General features: G+C 39.4%; 1 protein-coding gene across 13 annotated transcripts in view; it reads left to right on the top strand.

Annotated features, from left to right (window-relative positions):
* Positions 1-13,722, top strand: part of LOC132404283 (apoptosis-inducing factor 3) — a 150,263-nt gene that overhangs the window by 51,950 nt on the left and 84,591 nt on the right. For 8 of the 13 annotated variants that reach the window (XM_059988453.1, XM_059988450.1, XM_059988443.1 and 5 more), the window contains one exon: positions 12,476-12,745. In XM_059988453.1, the coding sequence (XP_059844436.1) occupies positions 12,490-12,745 (256 nt within the window). In that variant the 5' untranslated portion in view covers positions 12,476-12,489. Of the gene's footprint in view, positions 1-2,278; positions 2,412-7,995; positions 8,176-12,475; positions 12,746-13,722 lie in introns of those variants that run through there. The other 5 variants (XM_059988448.1, XM_059988446.1, XM_059988442.1 and 2 more) reach the window with 3 other exon arrangements.

Below are 13,722 nucleotides of genomic sequence, written 5' to 3'. Positions count from 1 at the left end.
CTTTTACATTTAATGTTCAGACTATTGCTGGAGCTCTACACAGCTTTCTGAATGTTTTGTTCTTCCCTCCTCCGTCCTTCCAGCAGTAAACCTGACCTACTGTTGGAATGACCTGTTTTAAGACTAATCAAAACTGAAAAAGTAGCTGAACAAATTACAACTTTGCAAGGACAAATTTCCTCCACCCACTGTAAACCCAAAATGATGGCAACCAATTCTGCTGTATATACGGATCGATAGTCAGGAAGACATTTCATTATTGTTCCCTGTAATTCAGGCATAAAAACAGCCACACCAACATTCCCACTTTGTTTGACCTAATTGAATGTGCCTTTGATAATGAAAAGTGCAGAAAATTTTTAAAGTTTTCAATAGGTTGGACAGAGAAACAAAGTCAACATATTGAGTAAATTTTCCCTCAGAACTGAAAACTGAACCATAATTTAGATTACTTCACTTATTCATTATCATCAAACTTTGGGGAAAAAAACAAGCACTTAGAAATAAGGTAATAATGCTGATTGGCCATCTTCTGTACAATACAGTCTAGAGCACCATATCCATAATGCAAATGATGATTAGCCTAGGGGATGTATGTATGTAATTTATTGAATTCTTGCCATGATGAAATGGCGGAGCAGACTCAAGGGGCTAAATGGCTTAATTTTTCGGATTTAGCCCATAAGACCATTAGATATAGTCCATAAGACCATTAGCAACAAAGCCATCCATTCCATCACCAAATCATTGACAAATAATTTAAAAGGAATTGGTCCCAACACAGACCATTGTGGAACACTACTAGTCACTTGCAGTCAACCAGAAAAGGCTCCCTTTATTCCCACTCTTGGGACCCTGAATAGTTGTGAGCAAGAAGGTGTAGGCACAGGTATGGCATTTGTTCCACCTGCAAAGATAAGTACCTGGAGAGATATCAGTGGGGAGGGATAAATGGGCAGGGAAGTCAGGTGCGATCCCTGCAGACCACTGACCTGAGCCACACCTCTTCCATTTTGGGCATGTGTGCCCTCACCCCATCCCTTCACCATCCCACCCGGGATAGGGATCCTCTTGTCCTCACCTACCGCTCCATCAGCCAGTGCGTCCACCACATAATTCTCTGTTACTTCCGTCTTCTCCAAAGGGATCCTTCCACCAAGCAAGACTTTCCCTCCCCCCCCCCCACTCCACTTTCCACTTTCCGCAGGTATTGCTCCCTTTGCGACTCCTTTGTCCATTCATCCCTACCCAATGATCTCCCTCCTGGTACTTATCCTTGCAAATGAAACAAGTACCATACCCGCTCCTACACTTCCTCCCACACCATCATTCAGGTTCCCAAACAGCCTTTCCAGGTAAGGCAACACTTCATCTGTGAGACCGTTGGGGTTATCTACTGTAGCCGGTGCTCCTGGTGTAGCCTCCTGTATATCGGTGAGACCCGACATAAATTGGGAGACTGCTTAACCGAGCACTTACGCTCCATCTGCCAGAAAAAGTAGGCTCTCCCGGTGGCCACCCACTTCAATTCCACTTTCCACTCCCATTCTGACATGTCAGTCCATGGCCTCCTCTACTGCCATGATGAGGCCACACTCCGGTTGGAAGAGCAGCACCTTATATTCCATCTGGGCAGACTCCAACCTGATGGCATGAACGTCAATTTTTCAAAATTCCAGTGTTTGCCTTCCACCCAAGCATTCCCATTCCCATTTCCCTCTCTCACCTCATCTCCTTAACTGCCCATCGCCTCTCTTTGTTGCTCCTCCCCTTCCCTTTCTTCCATGGTTATCTACCCTTTCCTATCATATTCTCCCTTCTCTAGCTCTTTATTTCCTTCACTTATCAGCTTTTCAGCTCCTTACTTTTACTTTACTTTATTGTCACCAAACAATTGATACTAGAGCGTACAATCATCACAGTGATATTTGTTTCTGCGCTTCGTGCTCCTGAAGTACAAATTGAAGTAAATATAATAAAAATTTAAATCCTAAACCATAATTAGAAAATAGAAAAGGGAAAGTAATGTAGTGCAAGTCAGGTCCAGATATTTGGAAGGTATTTGGATCTGTTCAGCAGTCTTATCACAGTTGGAAAGAAGCTGTTCCCAAATCTGGCCTTTACTTCACCCCTTCTTCTTCTCTCCCAGTTTCATCTATCAACTGCCGCCTTGAACTTCTTCCTCCCACTCTCCACCTTCTTGCTCTAACCCGATCTTTTTTCCAGTCCTGATAAAGGGTCTCGGTCCAAATTATCGACTGTTTATTCTTTTCCATAGATGCTGCCTGGCCTGCTGAGCTTCTCCAGCATTTTGTGTGCGTTGCTCTCAAAGCATTTCGTCACTATAGATGTGAGTGATACTGGACAATAGTCATTAAGGCACACTACTCTTCTTGGGCACTAAATGAATGGTGAATACATTCTTATCTCAGTTCAACAGACCAGAACTTTACACCATCTTTCCTCACTGAAAGTGTCCTATAAGCTGATGTTGTTTCTTTTCATGACCATAAATTTTGAAGCATTTTTCTACACTTTTCTCTATGTGGAAGCAAATACATTATTAACATTTTAAAGGTTGTTAACTCTGTGTGCTTATGTAAGTTATGTAATTGCTCCATATCTTTATTGCAAATAAATGCTGCACTTTGAGTTTAAAATGCACCCTTCATTGGCATTTGAACTCACTGTTTTAATACTACTTATGAATGGTGTGGCATACTGTTATTCAAAAGAAGAGATTGAATCCCACCACTGCAGATATGTAAATAGAAATTCAAGTAATTTAGTTCTGTCTGGAGTTAAAAGATGAGTATTAGTAAAGGTAACATGAAGCTACTGAATGGCTGGACTTTAAAAGCCATCTGTTTCTAAAGTTACTCTCTGATCCTTATGTATGTGTATCACCATACTTGGTTGATTCTTAATTGCCCTCTGAATTGACCCAAACAAGGGAATAGAAACAGGCCTGGACTGGTCTTTCCAGTAGTGTCTACACTTCATCAATAAATAAAAAATACCCAAAATTCCTTGGCTTTGTTTCAAATTCCTTCAAGAGAAGTACCATAAAAATTAATTCAAGAGAAAGGAATCCATTGTAGAATTTTAGCGGCAGTATGATGAGCCCCTTGGGACTAGGTCAATAAGATGTAGGTAATATGAAATAAGAACAAACTCCTGGAGTTACTCCAGTTAGATGGCGAGGCGCTCGGTCGCAGCGGCTTCTATGGAGCAAACCAAAGGTGTCATTGTCTTTTCTTCAATGTATTTTTTATGACTTCAAGACATTAAGAACTTAAAATACTGCAGGTCTACCCCATCAATGAGTTGCCCGTTGGTGTAGAAACAGATGGAGATGGACTTGGTGCAGCTCATGCTTTTGGCTGCATCAGAGAGGCATTGGAGGAGTTGGTGCGTGAAGGGGGTGTGCATACTAATAGTGAGTGATCATCTTAGTTGTTTTTCTTGTGATCACTAGGCCCTATTGTACATTAGTAATGTGGAATGGTGCACATCCAATTCACTAATTTATTGGCGGATAGTGAGGTGCTGCATGGCCTTGGTCATAGCGAGGACAAGGTCTGAAGAAGCTGCAGTGTCGCCTGTTTACAGCCATCCTGGAGAGAGGTGTTGTAGTCAGTGCACTCCTCCAGGGTGCCGGGGGCAGCGACCAAGCTGGAGATAGTGCTGCTCCTCCCTTTCTATGCTCAGCAGAAGACAAGCCATGTTTGACTGCAGACTGCTGCAACATTCATGGACTCAGGGTCTTGGGCTATATATATTTTTTGTGTGACTGTATTTTACTGATACAGTATATGTGTTTGCTGTCATATATGTGCTCTATGTGCCCTATGCTGTGTATGACTGTCAATACTGTGTTTTGCATCTTTGGCCCTTTAGTAATGCTGTTTTGTTTGGCTATATTCATAGGATTTCATTTATAGCTGAAGAACAATTAAACTTGAACTTGAACTCAGATCAGACAGTACGCCTGGGGAAAGAAATTCTCTTAAAAGGTCTCAAGCAATAATTGCTTCTTTCTCCACTGATGCTGCCTATCTGTTTCTAACAATTTTCTGTCTTTATTTCTTATTTTCAGCATCTGCAGATTTATGCTTTTTCATCTGTACACTGAGTTATTTGCAGATTGCTTGGAAGACCTGTTGTAATCATTTGATAGCATTATGGTGTTGATATGAAGGATTCTATGTGGATTATGGATCAATAACAGCACATGAAGGATAGTTGACATTGTTAGCTTGAACACAACTTTTCAAGACTATTCTTGAGTAATTGCTAACTACATACGTAATTGGTTTGATGGTAGGAAACAGAGGGTGAAGCTGGAAAGTTCTGTCTTGGATTGGAGGCCTGTGACTGTGGTGCCTATTGTTTGTCATATATAGAAACATAGAAGAACTACAGCACAATACAGGCCCTTCAGCCCACTGGACTGAACTTGTACCTAATTTAGAAATTACCTAGGGTTACCCATAGTCCTCTATTTTAATAAGCTCCATGTATCACAATTTATATCAACAATTTGGATGATTATTTAGATCTAATGTGGCATTTACGACAAAAAGGGCATAAGGTAGCAGGGAAGAAAGGTTCTCATCTTGAGTTCTGCTATTGCTGTAACAACTCAGTTTAAACCAACCAATTTTAAGTTTTAAAAAATAATTAAACTGCTGGAAGAACTCGGCTGTTTATTTTTGCTCCAGATTCCAGCATTTGCAATTCCTTGTATCTCCTGTTATTTTTTTGATAAAAGGAGAAAGGTATTTCTGTTAACAAGTAAAAATGATTGTCAACAGTTGAGGGAATTATCTGAACTTCAAGATGGATAGTGCATTATAAATAATGTACAGTTGGCCCTCCTTATCCACAAATTCAACCAACCGTGAATTGCGAAAACCCGGAAGTGCTCTTCCAGCACTTGTTGTTCGAGCATGTACAGACTTTTTTCTTGTCATTGTTCCCTAAACAATGCAGTATAACAACTATTTTACATAGCATTTACATTGTATTGGGTATTATAAGTAATCTAGAGATGACTTAAAGTATACGGAAGGATGTCCGTGGGTTATCGTGGATCGGGGTCGAAAAAAATCGCAAGTTCTCTTACTAAGTAAGTCGGAACAGGTACATCCACTATTATTTAGCGTCAGTTAGTCAAATGTTTGCATTCGTATATAGTATATATTTTACCTTTCTATGCATATAAAACACTTTAAGAACGCATATTTCAGCGCTGGGCTTGGGAAGTTCCCGAGTTCGATCTAGTGACAGATCGCTATGGAGTGCACTCTTCACCATGCAGGGTTGATGTGGAGGATCAAAAACCCAACCGCACTGAACCCAATAAATAAACCACTGCATTGCTTAGTAATAATTGTAGCTTTCATCGGGGCACAGCCTTTCTCACTTTATCCTTTAAAATTGTTCCAATCGTTGACCGACAAAGCCCAACGCTTTTACAATGAACAATGGTATTTCACCTCTTTCCGATCACTTTATTATTTCCAATTTATTTTCAATCATTATCGTGATTATTTTTGTGAACAGAAACACTGCGGATTCAGATCTCTGCTGCTGGGTCCACCGCACTGAGACAGGTTAAATAAGGTTTTGGGTTCTGCTGGGTCCTAAGATCCACCGCATTGAGACAGGTTGAATAAGGGACTTGAGCATCCGTGAATTTTATTATCCATGAGGGATCCCGGAACCAATCCCTCTCTGATAAGGAGGGCCGACTGTATGTGTAACTGTAGCACAGTGACATCTGCCTGAATGCTTAGTGAAACCAGATGTTTGGAGAGCTGCCATATTACTGTATTGACTGGACTTCAGAAATAATTTAGCAGTAATAAAGTGCTTTGAGATTTTGATATTGGGGAAAATATTTGTTTTCTTTCTTTTATAATTCTTGAAAATTATAAAGCATGTTGAAAAGGTAGTCCAGAGAGAGCTGACTAATTGCATGTATAATTGGCTTGATGGCAGGAAGCAGAGGGTGAAGGATGAAGGGTGTTTCTCAGACTGGAGACCTGTGACCCAGATCAGTGCTGGGCTCATTGGCATCTATACCAGTGATTTGAATGAGAATGGTTAATACATTTGTAGATGACACTAAAATTGCTGGTATAGTGGATAGTGAAGAAGGTTATCAAAAATTACAAGGAGATTTTAAGCAGCTAATAAGTGGGCCAAGGAATGGCAAATGTGGTTTAATTCAAAAACTGCAAGGTATTGCAATTTGGAAAGTCAAATCCAATCACTTAATTCTGGCTGACTGAACCTAATGTATACCTTTTTCTGAGCAGAGCCTCAATATCTCTTGTCAACCAGGGTTCCTTAAACTTACCAACCTTGCCCTTCACCCTAACAGGAACATGCTGTCCTTGAGCTCTTGAGGTCACATTTTTACAATGCACTTCCCAGGCATCCTTTTGTCTGCAAACAGTCTCACACACTTACCCTCTGTAGGTCCTGAGAGGAAAGAAGGGAAAAATAGTGAATTCAGAAAGCTAAGAATGCAAAAGCTGAAAATCTGAGGTAGATACAGAAAGTACTAGAAGTACTCAGAGGGCTAGACAGCATATGCAGAGAGGAAACCAGTTAATGTTCCAGACTGATGACCTTTTAGCAGAACTAAGGGAGGAGATAAATCAAGTAAGTATTAAGACAGAGAAAAGGGGGAAGGGTGGGGACAACAAAATGAATGATGGATAGGGTGGAGTTGATGAGAATGCATGAAACATGTTGCTGACATTGTGAGGAAGAATGCTTAAGGGTTGTTGATCCAGGAGAGGATCTAAAATAGAAGGACATGAGTGAAAGCAGAGGAAGAGAGAAAAATAGAAAACAATACTAGAACTATGAGAAGCCAAACACTGGAAATTTTCAGTAGGTCAGAGAAAGCTGAGTTATTGTTTCATGTTGATGACTTTTCATCAGAACTGCCTGACAGAACAATTACTGATTAATAAACATTTCCTGGGAGATTTGGCACCCATAAATGGGAAACTTGCAGCCAACAGCAATCTAAAACCATTTCTCAAAGTTAAAGCTTCCATTTCACAATACCCTATACAGTTGCTGGGAAATAAAGGAATTTTGCTGTTATGGCAGACTGCATTTCAGCCTAGCTACAAATGGGGTTTTACCAAAAATGTTGAATAGAATGATCACAAGGATTTTAAGCAAATAAGTAGTAGGAGGGTCGTAAGAGAAAAGATATGATTAATGTGAAAAAAATGCAAATGCAGGAAATCTGAAATAACAATGTTAAATGCTGGAATTACTCAATTCTGGAAGCAAACATGAGAAAGAAACAGTTATGCTTTAGGACAATATCCTTTCATCAGAATATTGATACAATATTAAATACAGTACTCAAATTACTGAAGAGGATAGGCTGGTGGACAGACACTATCTTAGGCTATGAGGAAATTAAAGACTGTGAAATAAGGAGTTTTGCAAAACGGAATGAAGACATATTGGAACTGTTTACCCCAAATAAACCTTTTTATATAAATGCACTGAATATAAAGAAGATATTGAACAAATTGCAATTGCATTTTCAACTTGGAGGATATGTGATTGTCAATACTGAGAAGTGTCCACTTGATGGTTAGGGCTAGAAGCTAAATATCGCAGATTATAATGCCTACGGAAAAGATAGAGAATTATGATAGAAGGGCTGCAGAAGTCTTGTACTTGAGAATGAAATCACTTAAAAACTGGGAGAAGTCATATAGAGAAATAAACTGGTAATAGAGACCTTAAAGGTAAAATTGTGTGAGCAGCCTTCAGGAGGGTGAAGCCATGAAAAGCATCCAGCTGAAATGGGGATATCTGACTAGGTACTAAAGACCTGTACTGATCAACTGGCTGGAGGGTTCACTGATATCTTTTACCTCTAGTTATGGAAGTTCGAAGTACCCACCTAATTCAAGCAGATTTCACTTATACCGATGCCTAAGAAGAACATAGTAGTCTGCCTCAATGACTATCATCCAGAAGCACTTACATCCACAGTGTTGCGAGTTTGTTGATGAAATTTATAACTCCTGCCTGAGAAGTGACTTGGATCTGCTCCCGTTTGCCTACTGGAGCAACAGGTCCATTTCATTGCCTCTTCACTCACCCTGGAACATCTGGACCACAAAGGTACATACATCAGGATGCTCTTTATTGACTACTGCTTGACATTTAATACCATCTCCTCAAAACTAATCAATTAGCTTCAAGACCTTGGCCTCAGTACACCCTTATGCATTTGGATCCTTGATTCCCTCACTCGCAGACCCCAGTCAGTTTGGATGGGAAACAACATTTCCTCCACAGTCTCCATCAGCACAATCTTCTTCACCACAAGACTATGTGCTTAGCCCTCTGCTCTACTCACATTACACTTATGACTGTGTGGCTAAGCACAGCTCCAATGTCATATTCAAGTTTGATGATAAGACCACTGTTTTAAGCTAAATCAAAAGTGGTGATGAATCAGCTGAAGATCTGGCTGTGTGGTGCCATAACTATAGCCTTTTACTCAATGTCAACAAGACCAATGTGCATTTACAGAGAAAGCATGGCAGTGCCTCTACTTAGGAGTTTCCAAAGATTTGTCATGACAGCTAAAACATTGACAAACTTCTATAGATGTGTGGTGGAGAGTATAGGCTATATCACAACCAGGTATGGAAACACCAACGCCCTTGAATGGAAACTCCTGTAAAAAGTAGTGGATACAGCCCAGTCCATCATGGGTAAAGCACTCCCCACCATTAAGCACATCTACATGAAATGCTGTCACAGGAAAGCAGCATTCATCATCAGGGATCCCCAGCACCCAGGACATGTTCCCTTCTTGCTGCTGCCATCAGGAAGAAGGTACAAGATCCCCAGGACTCACACCACCAGGTTCAGGAACAGTTATTACCCTTCAACCATCAGTCTCTTAAACCAAATGGGATAACTTCACTTGCCCCATTGTTGAAATGTTCCCACAACCTATGGACTCACTTTCAAGGACTCTTCATCTCATGTTCTCAATACTTATTGCTTATTTATTTATTGGTATTATTTTTTTCTTTTTCTATTTGCACAGTTTGTTGCCTTTTGTACATGGTTGAACACCCAAGTTGGTGTGATCTTTCATTGATTCTATACTGGTTATTATTCTATTATGGATTCATTTAGTATGCCTGCAAGAAGATGAATCTCAGGGTTGCATTTGGTGACATATATGTATTTTGATAATAAATTTATTTTGAACTTTGAAAATCATGAAATAGAAATAAATTAAAACTTAAAGGCAAGCTGTTTAGACTTCAGTATGCAACCATGCTTGAATAAACAAAAATAACATTGTCTTAATGTGCATCTTTTACATCATGTGGATTGGGATAAGCTGAGCATTTCATTTCTGAAAACTAATTTTAGCTTTCTGCAAAAATTGTTTTCTTGAATTAGAAAAGCAGCTTGTCAAGTTAAATTTAGCATTGAGTAATAAGTTTGATTTTATTAATAATGGCATGTAAACATTTACCTCATAGAAATAATAAAAAGATCAATTTTAATGCAGTGCTTGAAAAAGGAAAATTTGCAGCAGTTACGAAGATTCTGAATTTATGTAAGAATGACACTTGTGAAATGGTATGGAGACTGGTAAACTTGGCAAATCTATTGATAGATAACATGATTATTGGAAGCATTCAAAAATTCTTCAATATGAAACATAAACAAATTGTAATCCAAAGATGTAAAAGCTTTTAAATCAATATTATCCTCATTACACAAAACCTAGAAGCACTGTGATTACTAAGGACATAGAGCAACAGCGGTTGGGGAGTTTTGGTGTCCATCTCTGAGACTGGTCAGTAGCATCAGCAATAACCAAACTGGTCAAATCCTGAAATAAATTGTTGCTTCCTTGGCTGGAGATAAGTGAACCAACGCAGCAGATAAACTTCATCTCACCAGTTTACCTGTTGTAAAGACTTATGTTGATGATAGCTTTGGAGTAGTGACTACCACACACTGCTTGTCAGGACAAAGTCCCATTTTCCTTTTGGGAATTCCATTGTGTTGTGTTATACTAAAAGAGAGACTCAAAACTGATCAAGCAGTTCAAAACCAGGAAATTGTGGGACACCATTGGTAGACTGAAAGGTACTTCAATAAATTCACTTGTCTTGTGGCTCTATGTAGCCAATACCTTACTATTGCCATCACATCAAGGGACCAGCCATGATTCATTGAAGAATGTTGAAAATCATGTTGGCAGATTTTCAATCTCAATCGTTTATATCAGTTGCAAACAGATAATGTTCTAACTCTGATCCCTGTGAAACCCTACATCATCTGCCATATTTTGTCTTTAAGTAATTGTTTCTTCTCCTTAATCTCTTATTTGAGTGGCAAAGCCCAGGGAATCCTGCTAGTCACTAGGGATATTACACCTTTTTAAGGAGGCTTTGGAAATATTTGGACCATGCAACATAGGAGGAGAATTAGACCATTCAGTCCATCAAGTGTGCTACATCATTCAATCATGGCTGATATATTATTCCTCTCAACCCCATTCTCCTGCCTTCTCCCCCTAATCTTTCATACCCTTACAAGTTAGGAACCTTTCAACCTTTGTTTTAATCTAGTGGACTTGTGTGCATTGGTAGTGTAGCATTTAGTGCAATGGCATTACAGCTTAGGGCATTCTAGATTTCAGAGTTCAAATCCAATGCCATCCTGTAAGGAGTCTTGGTACATCCTCCCTGTGGAATGCTTGGGTTTTCCTGGGTGCTCTGGTTTCCTCCTACAGTCCAAAGGCATACCAGGTAGGTTAATTGGTCATTGTAAGTTGTCCCATGATTAGGTTAGGGTTAATTGGGGCTGGGGCAGCATGGCATGAAGGGCCTGCACTGTATTGCTTAATAAATAAATAAATAAACAAACAAACAAACTCAATGCAAACACGAGGAAATCTGCAGATGCTGGAAATTCAAGCAACACACACAAAATGCTGGTGGAACACAGCAGGCCAGGCAGCACCTATAGGGAGAAGCACTGTCGACGTTTCGGGCCGAGACCCTTCGTCAGCACTAACTGAAAGGAAAGATGCTAAGAGATTTGAAAGTAGGAGGGGAAGGGGAAAATACAAAATGATAGGAGAAGACCGGAGGGGGTGGGGTGAAGCTGAGAGCTGGAAAGGTGATTGGGAAAAGGGATACAGAGCTGGAGAAGGGAAAGGATCATGGGACAGGAGGCCTAGGGAGAAAGAAAGGGGGAGGGGAGCACCAGAGGGAGATGGAGAACAGGCAGAGTGATGGGTAAAAAGAGAGAGAAAAATGACTTGGCCATTTTTCCTTTGTCTACCTGGTATCCTCTTGCTGGGACAGAACACAGGGTTGGCTGCAAATAATGTGGTCTGCCCGTTGGAGCCCATTTTACAGCCCTTTAGCTGTAATCCTGGGATGCTGGCTTGGGGGAAGACACTAATTCTGCTTCACTTATCCTATCACTGGATTTGAATGAAGTTGCAAAACAATTTTGGCACTGTCTCTTAAATACCTTGACGTGTCTGGTGTAAGCTTTGATAACAGTGCACATCTTTTTTTCTGGCATCAACACGTTTTTATATAAGGCCCTAATGATGTTTGTAAAAGTTGCACCAAAGCAGGAACTTCAAATGTAAGAACCATGCTGTCAGTTTTTGGTGAATGAAGGCTCCTCTCCTTGAGTATGGAATTGGCAATGGTTAGTAAACTGGACTTACTGAAATGGTTGGAGCTATTCTTCCCCTGCAGCTAGCCCCAAATCAATATTGATATCAGCAGGAATACTTCAGCAAGATCTTGAAGTGTAAGGAAGCACCATCAACTATAGGTTCCCCTCTAATTTCCTGACTTGGAAATATGCTACTTCTTTTAATCATCACTACATCTAAATTCTGGAACACTGTACCTAATATCATTATGTAAAGACTGCAGTGATTCAAGAAGCTGGCTCATCGTCATCATCTTCTCTAAAGCATTTAAAGATGTAGCATTTGGAGGCTGCTGTGTGCACATAACTGTCATCTTTTTACAACAAAGACTTTGAAAGTAGTTTATTGGCTATATCAGTTTGGATTGTCCCAAGGTCATACACGACATTGTTTATATAGATGAGCATAACATATGCAAAATGCTGGGGGGTTTAGCAGATCAGGAAGCATCTATGGAGGGAAATGAATAGTCGATGTTTCAGGTTGAGACCCTTCGAACTCTGTTGTGTCTGTGCTTATATGCATGTTTCTTTTAATGATTATGACTAAGTTTTAAAAAAAACAAATTTGTGAAATAAAGACATTAAGAAACAGATTAAAGTATGAGGAAATGAATATTAGTTTAATCATAGTTATTATGAGTTATGGCTTAAAGAACAGATAAAGAAAATTAAAATTCCTTCATTGTTTTTGTTGTTTTAGATATTGATGATTGAATGCCCTTTGGCTCTGCATGGATTAGTCTGCATCATCATGGACCTCTCCGCGCTCTCACCTTTAACAACCACCTGCTCTTCAATGACAGACTTTGCACAACTGCCATTCCTCTGAAGAAGACAAGTCTTTGTGGTGTGAAACACCTGCTCATCAGTCACAGCAACATATTGTGGGTTTTTTTGGGTTTTTGTGGCAAATCATCAACTTTTTTCTTTTGCCCAATCATGGGAGGATGCTTCTCAAAGCCAAAACCAGGTAATTATTCTTCCAAATTCTACCATTATTACCACTCAGGTTTCAGTGTACTTTCAAGAATTATGAGTGAACTAGGGTAACAGCAGAGCTCTGAGGAATTTAAAATCTTTTTCATTGCTGTTCACAACAAATGACCGGGGTTTTGAGATTCTTTTCTATCCCTGAGTGCATCAAATTTCCGCCACAGCTTCCAATGCTATTGCTATATAATCCTATTTGGAAAATAAAATATTCTCTCACCATTAGAGAGAACTTCTAATCTCCCTTCCCTACCTGCCTGTAGTTTTAATTGTAAAATGAGCTGTTGAATTTAATCAAAATTTATAATTGAGTTAGTCATAATATTGATAATAGTTTTTGTAATCATTGAAATTGATGGAAATAGTTCATTTCTCTCCACCGTATTTATATTTAATATTTGTTTACTTGGTGAGTAGTAAACACAGTTGACTTGATTGCTGGCTAAAGTTACTAATCTCAAAAATGTCAGGAAACTAGATTAAAGTCATTATGGACATAGTGTAGAAATCATCATTGCCAATATTTGCAATTGGTTACTTAGCACAATTGAGTGACATTTTTTGATACTATATCTTTAAAGGTAAATATGTTGGTGTATGTGTCTGAGTGGGAAATAGAAGAATGTTTTGCAAATAGATGAAGCCTTAATCTAATAATAAGAATGACCTCATTTGCTGTTTTGAGTGTAATTGCTGAGAAATTATATTGCAGTGAAGTTAATTTAACATGGATAGAGTCATGGTGCCTAGCTCTCCCATATATAATTAATATCAAGTGATCCAACAATTTCATAGCCTTCATTCGCAGCATCCATTTGCTGGAAAGTGGCTGCTAGCTGATGTGTATTATTGAGTAAGCTTACCATCTGCAATGGACACTGCCACAAGAAAGCAACATCCACCATCAAGGATCCATACCATCCAGGCCATGATTTCTTCTTTTTTTTTTCTTTTCTT

The sequence above is a fragment of the Hypanus sabinus genome, chromosome 13, assembly GCF_030144855.1.
Source record: "Hypanus sabinus isolate sHypSab1 chromosome 13, sHypSab1.hap1, whole genome shotgun sequence".
Lineage (NCBI taxonomy): Eukaryota > Metazoa > Chordata > Chondrichthyes > Myliobatiformes > Dasyatidae > Hypanus > Hypanus sabinus.
This window is presented reverse-complemented; position numbering and strand designations above follow the sequence as displayed.